The 14,229-nt window shown below is 54.8% G+C and overlaps 1 protein-coding gene across 3 annotated transcripts in view; it reads left to right on the top strand.

The window, feature by feature from the left end:
• Positions 1-14,229, top strand: part of ADAMTS10 (ADAM metallopeptidase with thrombospondin type 1 motif 10) — an 87,051-nt gene that overhangs the window by 58,139 nt on the left and 14,683 nt on the right. For all 3 annotated transcript variants that reach the window (XM_090027542.1, XM_090027540.1, XM_090027541.1), the window contains 3 exons: positions 846-909; positions 1,389-1,491; positions 13,411-13,544. In XM_090027542.1, coding sequence (XP_089883668.1) covers positions 846-909; positions 1,389-1,491; positions 13,411-13,544 — 301 coding nt within the window. The remainder of the gene's footprint in view (positions 1-845; positions 910-1,388; positions 1,492-13,410; positions 13,545-14,229) is intronic.

Raw genomic sequence — 14,229 nt, 5'->3', positions numbered from 1 at the left:
ATGTCCCCAAGCAGCAAAGGGCAGCACTGTATTTGCCAGCCTGATCTGGAGAGCCAGGCTCCAGTACTCTGTCTGGAGAGATGAGTTTCCTGGAAGTCAGCTCCTGAACACATCGCAGCCCCTGCAGATCACCAGGAGCTAGAATCAGTCTGTGCTCGGCAGAGATCTTGGCTTCTAAGGAGATCATCACAGGCAGAGCGCCTGGTCTGAATCGCAGGACACAAGTGGGTGTGCTGAGGGTAGAGCGAAAGCACAGTCACTGCTGCACTTGTGCTATATTGTAGACATGCCCAGCTCCAAGTTCCTTCGCTCAAGGTGGGCTTGCAAAACTCATTGCAAAACCCACCTAAGTAGTTGCAATTCATTGCAAAACCTGTCTAAGTAAAAAAAAAAAAAATCTAAGTAGTTGCAATTCATTGCAAAACCCATCTAAGTAAAAAAAAAAACCCCACCTAAGTACAGCCTCTGTGTTGCCCTGGCTCCGTGGCTGGCACTCCCGGAGCTGCCTAGTTTAAACCTAGTAGGGGCACGTCTCCCCTGTGCTGCAGCACTACTGCAGCCGCAATGTAGATGTACCATCAGGTTCACGGGACAACGCATTGGCTCCGATTACTTATCTGAAGTACACTAGGTTTCCCATAAGATTGCACTTCTGAGATGAGCCCTACAACAGGAGTTTCTCTCCTACCTGGGACAGTGCTGCAGCAAAGGCTGCAAGCTATGGAAAAAACAATAGCACTGCCACATGGCAGGTCGGTGGAAGGGGTGCAAGTAGCAGCTTATGGTAGTAAGTATTCACAGCATGGCCCACCGCACTGAGCCGCCCTCTTTTTCCCTATTTAAAGGCCAACCATTGGAGGGAAATATTGCCTAGGCGAACGGAAGCGCTACCGGTCGTGCAACACCGATGTAAGTGGACTTGGGGCTCTGAGGGAGACCGTGGGCAGTGGGCATGGCCTTGCAGTGCACTAGGGCTGCTGCCCAGGCCTAGGCAGGTGCGGGCACAAGGCAGCGTGTCACAAAGCAGGCAGGTGACAATTCCTCTTGCAAGAGGATTGTGCGCAGGGTTGGGATTCGCGGGAAGGTATCGACGGGCTGGAGGCAGAACGGAGAGAAGCCACGAAGCAGTCGGAGAGACTGCGTTCAGAGGGGCTTAAGCAGCTCCATGCTCCTGCCCTGGGTAGTTAAAGGAGGGTGGCGTGTGGGAGCTGCTGACCCGTGCCAGAAAGGAGAGGGACTATGTAGCACAGCCCAGAAAGGTATTAACAAGGGAAGGAGAGAAGGAAATAGTGCTTTTAGACTAAAGCTAAGTTGAACACAGCTCTGCGAGGTGTCCTGTGGGTGCTGGGGTCTTTGCCATTAATCTCCCTGGCCGTTGCACCCCGCAGGACTGCCCTCCTGGCTCCCAGGACTTCCGCGAGCTGCAGTGCTCTGAGTTCGATAACGTTCCCTTCCGAGGAAAATACTACACGTGGAAGACGTACCGGGGAGGTGAGTGGCACAGGCCACGGGGCTCTTTCCTGCATCCTGCTGCGTCTTGCCCTCAAGCTCTGGCAGCCAAAGCTGGGGTGAAGTCTTACCAGGGAGCCATTTCCCCCTTCTCTCCCCCCACTCTCTGCAATGATTTGCAGTTCGCCCAAGGGGTGAAACGTCTCTGTTCCTACCAGTGCTCCTCAGTTTCCCGCACACGACTTCACTATTTGTTTCCCACCTGCATTAGTCCATCTCGCACGAGCCAATCCTACCCGTGCAGCGTTCAGTGCAGCCCCATGCCTTTGGCATCCTATTTTTTAAATGCTGCCTCTGTGGATGCGTTGAGTGACTCTTGCACAACACCGAATGAAGCGCTGCCCATCGCAGACCAGCTGCCAGCAATGTGACGCCACCCTTATCCGTGGAAGCGGGCCCTTTAATTCCTTGCTAGGCAGGAAAACATATGTACCCAGCAGGATCTGAGCTGTCTAGATTATTTCTTGGGGTCCGATTGTTTCTTTAAACGTTGAGGCCTATAAACACAAGACCTAGAGACATCGCATTGGGAATTACTAGAGCAGTGCAAACTTCTAGTCCATTCAGTCCCATATCCTGTGCTTGGCAATAGCCAACACCTGGCAGGGTAGGAAAGGAGGTGAGAAGCTCCCATAATGCACCTAGCCACATGGTGTTGCACACCTTTTTGCATAGTTCAGGTCCTACATGCAGCCACCTGGGAAGGGACCTAAGATGCCTGAGTAGTGGCGGTGCCCCTCTCTTCCCTTAGAGCCATTCGAATGTGTCCTGCAGACATGTGGCTAGAAGAAAGTGGTGGGAGGAGGGCTGTGTGGCAGCAATCTTTTAATAATGAGAAAGAACAGTGTGTCTCCTTCATGTAGTTAATGAACTTGACGGGGGGAAATCCTTTGCAGCTGTGTAAATAAGCCTTCCTCCCAGCACGGACCCAGCATCAGGAACAGATGTGCTGAGGCTGCAGGGGATAGATCAATAAAAATGTAATAAAATTGCAAAGCAGTAAGTCAGGCAGACAAAGACCCCGACGGATGCTGGGTTGGGGGGTGGAACTGAATTATGGATTTGCCTTTGCTGGGGCTTCTCAGAGACTCCCAACTCGGGGACAGGCTTGGGCTCATGGTGTGAACACAGGACTGAGTATAATGAACAATTAGCCCCGTGCACCTGGGCCCTTGCCTGTTCACACAGCCCTGACACATCTGTGACCTACAGCCAAGTCCTTGCCTCTCTCTGTGACTCACTTTCCCCATTTCTACAGCTCATCTTCCTCCCGGGTGGTTAGGAAGCTTCCTGAGTTAATATCCGGAAGGCATTTGGGACTCTCAAGGTCCAGGTTTGCTGTGGTCAATGGTGAATAATAATCATCATGTTCAGCTCTTGTAGTGGGTTCATCCATGACCCTGAAAGCCCTGTACAGAGGTCAGTGTCATTATCCCCGTGAACAGCTGGGGAAACTGTGACACTGAGAAAGGAAATGAATTGCCTGTGATCACACAAGCCGAAGTAGGACTAGATTTGAAGTCTCCTGAGTCCTATCTAGTATCTGGGCTGCTGGCTAATTGTTCCTGTGCTGTATCCTAGACCTCAGGAACGCCTTGGGGATATTGTGCAACCTGCAGTCATGCTTTCCAGTTAGCAGAGGCGGAGAACGTGTTGGATGGTGATGGCTGTCAGGCCTACTCCTCACCGGCTAGGTGTAAGAGATGAAAAGATGCAAGGTGCAGGGTGGTAAGGGCAGACAGGGACCCAGAGGACACCCCCAGCACTCAGTGGTGATGCTGGCACTAGCAGGATGCTTAGAGTTATTTTCCACTTGGGAGTATCTTTGGCCTAAGTGCGGTGTGCCCTTCCTAGCAGCAGCACCTGGGCGTGCAAACCCTGGGTACCAGTGTAGCTCAGCGGGAGTTGGCACGACATCCTCGAGACCGTCTGCACTGTGCCCAACTTCACCTCTGACGCAAGCGAAGAGACAGGGAGAAGTTCCCCAAACAGGAGGCCAGGAGGCTCTCGAGGTGCCCGCACTGTCCTGCCTTTTTCTCCCGTTGTTCCCCTGTTGTTTTGCTCACCCCCACATTTTAGCAGCACCCCAGAGCCTTTGCTCCAGGTCCCCTCACCCTGCACAGGTGTCACCGGCTCTCGGAGCATCAGTGGCTCCGCTTTCCCTTCTTCTCGCCCGGCTGCTTGACCTGGTCCACCCCATGTCTGTCTTCCTGCGAGGAAGGTGGGTCAAGTCCCCTTCTCTCCCACGGGCATACAGTAAGCCTGTGAGCAGAGATCAGTAGGATGTTGGCCATCTAACCCTGCCTTGCTGGCAGGCCTGGAGCACCCACAGGACACGTTCTGCTCCATGCTAGATCCCTCCTGAGCACCCTCTGCCCCTTCAGGGATGCTGTCGTGGAGCTGTTCCTCTGGCGGTTGCTTCATGCCCTGGGGGAGTCCAGTCCTCAAAGCCTCCTCCTCCTCCCTCTTCAGCAAGGCTCCTGTCGGAGAGCTGGTGTCAGCTCTCAGCTCCGTGCCCACTCCCCCGGCAAGATCGGCCCGTGTGACTGCCATGCTCGCCTTTGCACCTCAACGCTGCCACTCTGCCCACACAAGTGCCATGCCGAGGGGCTGGCATGGGGTCCAGATGGGTCAGGTCTCCCCCTAAGGCCAGCCCGAGCAGCACAGTCACTCCTGCTGTGACTGCCCTGGCTAAACGAGGAGCCGTCCCCTGCACGGGGAACTGGCAGCTTGACAAGCGCGTGGTTTGCACTGGGAAGGGGCGGCGATTCTGCCGAAGACTGGGGAGAGCAGGAGCGGGCTGCTGAAAGCTGGCGCCAGCCGCCAGGTCGCTGGCAAGCGGAGCTCGGGTTTTGCATGGGGCCGGCACGGCGTGTTTTCCTGGCGGTGATTTATAACGGTCCCGGAGCCCAGACCCCAGGAGCGTAGGATGCACGGGCCCAGCGAGAAGCGCTGAGCTCAGCCGTTCAGACTTTAACAGTCAGCAGATACCTCGTGGAGCGGCTTTCATTGTTTGTTTATTGAATTGTATTCGCTTAGTTATTCATTTTGCTCTTGGCCACGGCCGGAGCCAAGGGAGAGTGGAACGACACTCGGGGTTAGCAGGGGGTGGCGAGGACAGGGCCCTGCTGCAAACAGGAGGGCTTGCTCATCCTAAATAGCAATGGGCTTCAATTCCTGATGGCACAGGATGAGTAGGAGGCACAAACACACATCCTCCGTGCAAAGCATTGTGGGCAAATGTCGATATCCAGCCTGGTTCATGTTCTTATTGATTTTGGACATGGTGGAGCAAAGCAAAGGAGCCCAGGGTTTTGATCCTGATTCACGTTTTCTGGACAAGGCTTTCTTTTGTTTGGAACTGGCGTGCCATTTACCGGCGAGTCTCGTCTTTTGGGGCACTGCCGCCTTTTTATTTCCCCCCTGCTCGTAAGAGGATGCAGAATTGGAAAGATTTGCTGGAGAATCAGCTGTCCAGGACAGTTTTGCCCTAGGAAGGACCGTGTCAAAACGTCCTTTTCCTGCACAGCAGGCCCATCCCTGCATGTAGTCACAGCCGCGACTGTCCATATTACTGACACGCGTAAGGCTTCCACCCTGCTACACCTGCAGGGCCAATGCAGGTAGGAAAGGGGCAGCGGGCTCTCTCCTGGCTCTTACATCACCTCATTAACTGAGCTTGGGATGGGTTTCATTTCTGCCTGTGCAACCACATCGATGCCAAAAGATTGCACCATAGGAGAGGACAGTGGGGTTACAAAGCATCTGCCCCAACCATATACAGATCATCCTCCTCTCCTTCTTCTTGATCCCTTTCAGCCCAGTTCAGCTGTGATCGATACTAGTTTCCAGTAACTAGTTTCAGTGCACCTGATGAAGCAGGATTTTGCTCATGAACGCTTGCGCACCTCTGATTCAGTTGGCCCGTGGATGTCAAAGTCATCCAACCCACAAAGAGGGATGTGGAGCTGGTCTGCAGACCAGATCAGAGCAGCCCCGTGCACCAGAGCGAGCACACAGGGCCCATCTGGCCCGAGCAGCTCATGCTCCCCTTAGCTGTGCATGCCACATGCAAACTGGGCCACGCGTGCAGATCCCACACAGGGCACACATCGCATGGGGTGCGTGGGGAAGAAAACCCCATTTCCCACTGGAAGCTGCTGAGCAGAAATGACCAGTTGCAGAGTCTGGGCTGCCCTCCCCAATCCTGAGTGGGGAAGCCCAGCTCCAAAGGGTGCTGGTGAGAGTCAGTCTGCAGCCCTGCCTGGGCATCTCCAGTCTAGCTGGAGAGGATAAGGCACAGAATTAATACTGTTACACTGTTAATTTGGAAAGTCATCCAAGGATCACCAAAGCCTCTTACAAACATGGATAGGGACCCGTAGCGCCATGATGAGGCCCCTAAGGCATCCGTCGCTGAAGAGCTGCCAGCCAGGTGGGATGAGACGATGCCAGGGGCAGGACCGTGGACCACCCCCAGCCAGTGCGAACGCCGAGATGAGGTATATGTGTTCGTCGTACTCCTTGATTTGTTTCAGCCGTGCACCCTGGAGGCAGGAGCTCGCTGCCTTTCATCGTTTCGGTTCGTTTGCCATGTCAGTGCTTTGCTGTGGTGCTGGTGCACATCTGTCCCAGAAGGCTGCTCACCCAGATTTGGGTTCCTAGCTCTGCCACAGGGCAGCTCCAGGAAGGAAGGAGGGAAGCTGCACGTGGAAATGAATGAAACAGAACGAGGCAAATCCTGCCCTGGCTGCCTCGAGAATCACACTGTCATCTAAATGCTGACCTTAATCATGCTGTTCAAGCTGTGGCTGAGCAGGTGTAGGTGATGCCATGCTCACTTTGGTGGGATTGCAGAAAGTATAAGCCAGAGTTTGGCTGGGTCATATAACCCTTGTTGGAGCACCAGGACACCCGGGTTAACACTCCTGGGGGACTTTGAGCCTCCATCCTGTCTGTCCCCCGGATGACGGGAACTACAGCAGGCTGGCACCACTGGGGCCATGTCGAGCTATTACTTCAGAGCAGACTTGGAGCAAAGTGCCACCTCCTTTAGCTGCCGCATCGAGCTGTTTCCCCATCCAGACATGACCAGGCCTTGGCCCTGCTGAGCTGACGAGATCCTAGCAAAATGTAGCCTGGCTGCGTCCAACAAGGGAGCCCCGGGGAGACAACTGCATTGTGCAACTTGCTGGGCGTCTTCATTTCCATTTTTTTCCTGATGAACCAAACATGCAAAACACTGAGAAAAGTGACACTGTTGGACCCTTCGCCCGGGTGCAGCAGCCACTCCCCCAGACACGGTCCACGGATGAGATCAGAGCCACGTCTCCAGGGCTGGTGTCTTTTGCCAGCCCTGAGTCATTCCCCGGTGCATAGCAAGCCCTTCCACACTGTCTCTGTGTAAAGGGCATGCAACGCCGCTGTCCCAAGCTTGCAGGTGCCATCACTGCAAATGCTACAAATAGAGGCATTCAAGGAAGGCATTGATCTTCCATGGCCCTGAGGACAGTGGAGGAGCCAAGGGACGGGCCATCCTGAACAAAGCAGGGCAAACAGGATGCCCACGGCCAGAGCCAAGAACAAGGAGTCTCTAGCAAGCCACTTGTCTCGTGCCTCGGGACAGAGCTGAGTAGCTTTGTTTCGAGGCCTGTTTATTTTTTTCTCTTGGCCCCGGAGCAGGGATATCAGCCTGCGCTGCCACTGGTCTGTGGGAGTGCAGCCGGCTTGCCATGCTCCTCCTCAGATACACGCGGCTTGGAAGGCTTCACGAGGCAGCGCCCATCCAGGCCTGGCCAACACGCATGCAATCAGTGGAAAGACTCCCGCTGGCTTCAGTGGGCTTTGGACTGGGCCCTTAAGGAGCAATGCTGAGAAGGGGGCAGGAGGATATTTCTTCCCCCCCTGCAACCCTCCTCCCCCATTTTCTTTCTCTCGGAAAGCAATATTTTGGTTGTTTCAAGGGAAAGAGGAACTCTCTCAGCCAAACAGCCAGCTGAGGGATGGGTCCTGTAAGCCACCTTCTGCTTACAGAGATTTCCCGGCCTGGGCCATGCCGGGCTGTGAGAGCCCCCCGAGATGTGCTCGCTGTCAGCAGAGCGCTCGACATGTAAGGCAGGTGCCTTCCCCACGCACCCAGGTGGCAGCCCGGGGACGGAGCTGAGATGCGAGGGCTATGATGGAGGCAGCGTGGTCCCAGAGTGAAATGGTGGTTTAATTCTGCATTCGCTGCCCATACCTGGAGGAAAAACTGTTCCCTGACCCTAATTAGGCAGAGACACGAAGGGGAAACGGAGACTAGCAGAGACTTGTCTGGAGTATGTGAGGAACGGAGATAGAGAGCGAGCCTCGGCTCTCGGATCCCAGTCCTGCTGCCTGTCGGCTCCGCCAGGATCCCGCAACGCGGCACGGGAGGCCTGGCGTTTGCGTGTCACCGGAGGTCACGGCCGGTGCCAGCAGCGAGAGCGAGGGGACAGAATCCGCCGTCCCATTTCGTCCTGAGCGATTCACCCTTGGGAGCAAGTCCCCCCTTCTCTGCCACCCGGAGTCCGAGCTGCCGTGCCCCTCTCCTCTTGCCCGTTGAGCAGGGTGATTATTCGCCTCACCAGCTGTGGCTCAACAGAGCAGAACAAACAATTTGGTTCTGCATTTAGCAGCAAGCCAGGCAGGCCGGGGAGCATCTTTTGTCGCTGGAGGTGGCGGTCCCAACTCACCTACCCGGTGAGCTTGCCTGTCTGCTAGCTGGGCTCCCTTTATGCACAGCCCCAGAGCCAAGACTTAGGCAGGATGCTGGTGTGCCATAGGAAGACAGGAGCCAGGCTGAGCTGGCCACAGCTGGAAGTCTCTCTCTTTCTCTCTCTCGATTGCATTTAGAGAGAAGGGCAAGTTTGAAAGGTTTTAAGCAAAATCCTCCCCACACGCCAAAAAAAAAAAAATCTGCTTGGGCTGTACGACACCAAAGGCAAGGAGGAAAACACAGAGAGCATCTCCGTTGCAGGACGAGATCCTTGCAAACCATAGCCTGGCTGCATCCAGTGTGAGAAATGCATGCCAGTGTTTCCTTTGCTCCCCATTTCTCACACTGTGCCCCACGTTTGCAGGCGCTGCAACAAAGCTGGGGCACGGAAGGCAAAGGAAAGAATTCAGCCTTCACGCCGCCAGGCCCAGGTCCCTTCTTTTTTTTTTTCTCTCCCTCTTGTTATTTTTTTTCATTCCAGTTTTCCCTGCTGGCTCCTCTTTCCAGCCTGTGACGATTGCACTCTGGGTTGGTTGCTGCTGCAGGAGTCTGGGCTGCTGCACGGTGAGCGGGGGTCTAGGCTTGCAACAACCGGAGGAGTATTATAGGAAAGAAAGGGTTTAGAAACAGCAGCAGTGGAGGACACACAGAAACAGAAAGGAAATATGGTCGTGTCATGGTTGAGCTGCTTAACAGGGAGCTGGAGTGAGGTGCCAGCATTTGGTCTCGTTTCTCCTACAGGGTAGGCAGAGACCAGAAAGGAGGAGAAACTCTGTGTGTGTGTGTAACAGTTTAAAAAAACATTTGAGAGTCCTGAAATGAACCCCCGTGTCTGGCTGTTTCCCTGCTCCACTTTGTTGTGTAATCAATCCTGTAGGCGAGTGGTGGAAGAAAGGCTGCCTTAAAGAAGTCATAGACACAAAAGGAAAAGCGAGGGGCCTCTTCTGGGGCCAACGGACCCTGTGTTGCGTTTAATCTCCCTGGACAAACTGGTGGGCTTTTCTGACTCGTCGCTAGGTGTCGTCACTGTCCAGCCGGGCCAAGCCACCTGCTGACCGCCCAGAAGCACCGGGCAGAAGTGCCCGGTCGGGTGTTAGGCTGGATGGACGAGAGACGACACGATGCATATGCCATTGCCATTGTGCGTCTCAATGGTGAGTCCTTCCCGGGAGCAGGGAAAGGGCACTCGGGCATTTCGAGGCTCCTCATCGCAGAGAAAGCCTCCCAGGACAGGACAGCTGGAACGGGTGGTCTCACGGGCGCGCGGGGAGTCAGAAGAAGCTGCCAAGGCGGGGGCAGTTTGGCTTTCAAGGTGAAGAGTAAGAGAAATCGGAGAAGAGCACGACGTGAATTTGAGAAGGTCGAGTTGGGTGACCCTTTGGCCATGACTACTCAAGAGGAATGGGCAACTGAGCCCTTACATTAGACCAAGTGACTGACGGCTCTCGCTGCCAGGCTCCCGCCTGGGCACCTCCCAACCTACGCTTACAGGATGCAGCTGTGCTTTTCATGCTTCCAGTTCTGACTGGAATAAGACAGTCTTGGGATACCGTGGCCAAGAAAATGAAAATTGCAGCAGAGGACCAGCAGGCTTGAGGGACTGGTGGTGGGACATTGAGCCTCCAGCCTTCAAACCATGAGTCCGAATGCATCCAAGGTTAATAGTGACCTAATATCCCAATATCGCTAGCCAGCAGTAATGATTTAGTGGCTTCCATGAAACACAGCGGTGCTCTCACTTGCGTTCTAGCGGATGGGCATCTTTGCGACGGGATCCGGATGAGCTCAGGTTTGTAGATTAGACAGCAAAGGAAACCATGGTGGTCATCTTGTCTGTTTTCCTGCAGAGAAGAGGCTATAATCTCTCCCTGAGATAACTCCTGTCAGAGCTGGAATGTAACTTCTATAGAAACACCGAACCCTGACTTAAAAATATCTAGTATCGGAGTGAGGGGTTCGGTATTTAATGTCCGACTTTGCCAAACTTCAAATGAGAAGCTGAAGACTGAGTGGGCCATGGAGACTCGCTTTCAGAGGGACCCCCTGATCCGGATTAAGTGGCGATCCCAAAAAAGAAAGCTTTCTTGGTTCTACCTGGCTCGTGATTGCTCTCTAGCACAGTCCATCCAGAAACTCTCAGGAACATGATTTTCTCTGGAAATGTAGAAAGTTCGAGGGGAAATGGTTTTAATAGGCCCCAATTCTGCTTTGGAAGAGGTGGACTCCCAGAGGACCCTTTCCCCAAGTGATCGTCCCCAACTGCTAGCTAACCTCTGAGCCAGCCGAGCTCCCCTCGGCCATCTCCTCCCTCCCCCGGCGTGACTCTTTCTTCCCCCTCCTCTGCTGTCACTGAACTCAGGCTTTGAGATGCAGCTGGGCCCCCCGTCCCCGCATCTGCCCCTTTGAAGTTCAGTAACGGCTTGCAGATGTCCTCACAGCTGCATGTGTCCTCACCCAACCAGGTAGCATCACTGGTGCCGGGGAGAAAAATAGCCACAGGCTGCATCTACGTGAGCGGCGGACTATGCAGTTGTTACCATGCGGTCATTGAGTACTTGCTTAACCGGGTGCTAAATGCCTGTGCAGTAACGGGCAGTATTGCACAGTACCGTCACCGCCCCGATTTTCTGAGATGCTGCTGCACAGTAGCAATGAGTTACTGCGCAGCGGCTCGTCACTACTGCACAGTAGCGTTGCCATCACGGGTCATGCCTGGTGATGCTACGGCGTTGTAGCATCTCGTGTTGATGCACCCTACAGAGCTGGCTTTAGGGGATGCCGCTCAGTGCGAGCATCCTGCACACTGCTGAATCCCTTTGGGGTGAGGTATCGAGTCTGGACCCATTTGCAGCCTCTTTTTAGCACAGCAGGTTCACTGAACTGATCCTCCCCCCACTTTTCTGCTATGCTGTATCAGTGGTGACCAACCCGAGTGAGTAGCGCAGGTTTAGTTCAGGAGCTATGGCAATTAATGCTGCCGCTGCTCCCCCCCCACCAAATGTCTGGTTCCAAGAGGAGCCCCTGGGCCAGATGACAGCTCCATGGGCCAGATCCAGCCAGGAGGACGTATCTTGGTTAACCGAGATCTAGACCATTGTCTGGCTTCCTCTTGTCCCAGAGGAAAAAGGGGGCTCAGCTCATCCTAGTTCTTCATCTGCTCTGGCCTTGCCACAGCCTCCAGCTTGTTCTCCAGATGGAAATTCTTACCATTTTCCTCCAGTTTCTTCCATGACAAACATCTAATCCTGCTCAGCAGGGAGGTGAACTGGGTGACTTCTGAAAATCTCTTCCAGCCCTGCATTTATATGGTACTTCTAAACCAGAGGGAGAATTGCTCTTGAAAATCCTTCCATTTGCTCATCCCTTCTGCCCCCAGCATGGGTTAATCCTGCAGAAGGCAGCACGGGAAGAAACTGCAAGGCAGCTTAGCCACCGATGCGGTGGAAGAGAGCGGTCAACTTTCCCATGCTCTGCAGAATAGCAGCCGAGCCTGGAGGTGTGAGACTTCATCCTGCGTCACAGCCCTGTGACAAATCCGGACCCGGTCCTGCCATCCCTGGCCGCAGTGAGAGCTGAATTGGGCTCATAAATGGGGTTACCTACTTCACCCGACAACCCTCTGCTTTGCCATTTCCCCTGCTGCACCCCACAGGCATCTCCCCTTCCCCTTAACGATCCACATTTCCTTCCCATTGCCCTACTCGTGAGGCCAGGGGTGGCCTTTGCCATGCGCTTCGAGATCTGGGGATGAATAGGCCAGAGCAAGGTATTATTGTGGTTGCAATCATCATTGCCCTCACCTGGGTGTCAGTGGGTGCATCCACCCTGCAGGTCAGCTTCTCTCTGTCCTCATCAGAAGCCGGGCTATGAATGGTGATGGGGGAATCCAGGCTCAAGTGCCAAAGGCGGGGTGGGAGAATAGTGGACCCTCTCCTCCCCATGCCATGCTCCCGACAGGAGAGCGTGCTCAGCTCATGGCCATGCTGCAACCCTGATTAAAGACTCTAGTTCATACAAAGGCACCAGTTCCTCAGGAGGCCTAACACATTCCTCCGGGAATTAGCACAGGTCACGTGGCTCCCGATTGTGTGCTGCGTGTGTCAGGCAGTGAGGCTGCCACGTTCAGGCGCCCCTCCCCAAGCCTCCCCCAGTTAGGGGTTGGGACCTACAGTGATAATGGCCTATAGACAGGCTCTCGGATGGCACTGCTGCCCTTCGGGGGGTTGTGCAGGCACAGCACAGGGTCTGCAGCAGGCGCCGTGTGTCTGCCCGCCTTCCCCCCGGAGGCTGCAGGATCCAGAGACTGGGAAGTTTGGGGAACTCCGTGCTCGTCTCAGGGGACCTGCTTGAGACGAAACATCTGCTGCTGTTGGCCGTGGCCGTTCTGCGGCAGCGTCCCGGGAGACCTGCCTGCTCCCGGGGTCTGTGCGTACCTGCCATCTGCCTGTCTGTACACATGGGCCTGTGCCACCTCCATCTCCTGAGCCCAGGTCACATGCAAGCTGCAGTCTCTGCTTCACCTTACCCTTGGCCATGCATCCAGGGGAGCACTTGGCAGCCTGACCTGTTCCTCCCCGCAGCAATGGGGATAGGAGAGAACTGCCTCCAGGTTTGGGCTTTCAGTCCCCAGAGTGAGCAGTAGAGAGCAGCACAGGCCCGGGAAGCAAGCTCCCTCGCTAGCAACTGCAGATAGGACCTCTGTAATGTTCCCAAAGTGAGGGACTGAGTCTTGAACCAGGACTTCTCCTTCCCATCCAGGCCTTTTTACTGGCCTAATCCTAGCAGTGGGTCAGCTTCAGCTCTTAGACGCCTGAGCCTAGCTTGGTCATGCACGGACTAGGATAACAGGAGGGGAGACAGGGGTGAAGGTGGCAGCTCCCCAGTGATGAACTTGTGATCCTTTCTGCCCTCTGTGCTCTGGGACAGAAGTTTCATCTGCCGCTTTGACCCAAATCCGCTGGGTCTGATCTGACATTCAGCCAGGTTTATCTTCAACTAGTTTCAGCCTTCCTGAAACTGGTTTATGTGCACTGATCTTCTGTTCTCTTACAGGTTTAAACCAGTTTCTGATGACTTGTGTGTAACTTCTGCCCTTAGCCTTTGTGTTTGTGGAGCCAGCCCCTTGGGTCTAGAGTGATTTGAATGGTCTTCCTCTTCTCTTCTAGGGGGTGTGAAAGCCTGTTCCCTCAACTGCTTGGCCGAGGGCTTCAATTTCTACACGGAGAGGGCTGCGGCTGTGGTGGATGGGACCCCCTGCCGGCAGGACTCCAATGACATCTGCGTCAATGGGGAGTGCAAGGTACTTTCTGGTTGCTGGAGAAGGACCAAGGGCGGGTTGGGGATCCCTGGAAGGTGCTTTCCTCCTGGAGTCTCCACATCCCAGTGCTGTCCGTGGAAAATACAGCAGTGGCCTCCATGAACCCTAGACATATGCAGTGGGGGCTGACGTTCAGCAGTGATGTCAGTGGGGCTTGAGGCTGCCAAAGGCTGCTTCAAGGCTGGATCCACACAGCCCTCCCATCCCCGCAGCTCAAGGAGGGTGACCACAGTCCTGTATTTGGGACACCCTGCCTCCTTTCTCCTTCTGCTCCTTCGTTCCTTGGCTGCCCTGGCTTTCTTAGCACGCTCTCTCCTACCTCGCTGCTTCTCTGGAAGCCCTCACACCAAATATGCTACCGACATTGGTCATTGACATGATTCAACCAGTAGTGCAACAAAGCGGGTGTGGAGCGGGTGCAAAAGGGGCAGCAGCTGCACTACTGCCGGTGTAGCAGTGATGCTGGCCCATGTGTGACTGCCACCCGCAGCACTCGAGTGCCCAGTGGCACCTCTGGATTCTCCTCCTTGTGGCAGCTACTCGACACCTTCCTGAACCAGAGGGGCACAGACGGAGACAGGTGCAGGGTGCCTGCTCGGTGGACAGAAGGAGGGAGGGAGAGGGATAGACACATTAAAGGTGGGGGAAAGAAGGGCTCTTCTGTTGC

The sequence above is a fragment of the Crocodylus siamensis genome, chromosome 14 (assembly GCF_052110815.1).
Source record: "Crocodylus siamensis isolate JL-2025a chromosome 14, ASM5211081v1, whole genome shotgun sequence".
Lineage (NCBI taxonomy): Eukaryota > Metazoa > Chordata > Crocodylia > Crocodylidae > Crocodylus > Crocodylus siamensis.
The sequence above is the reverse complement of the archived record's forward strand: the minus strand, read 5'-3'. Positions and strand labels throughout refer to the sequence as shown.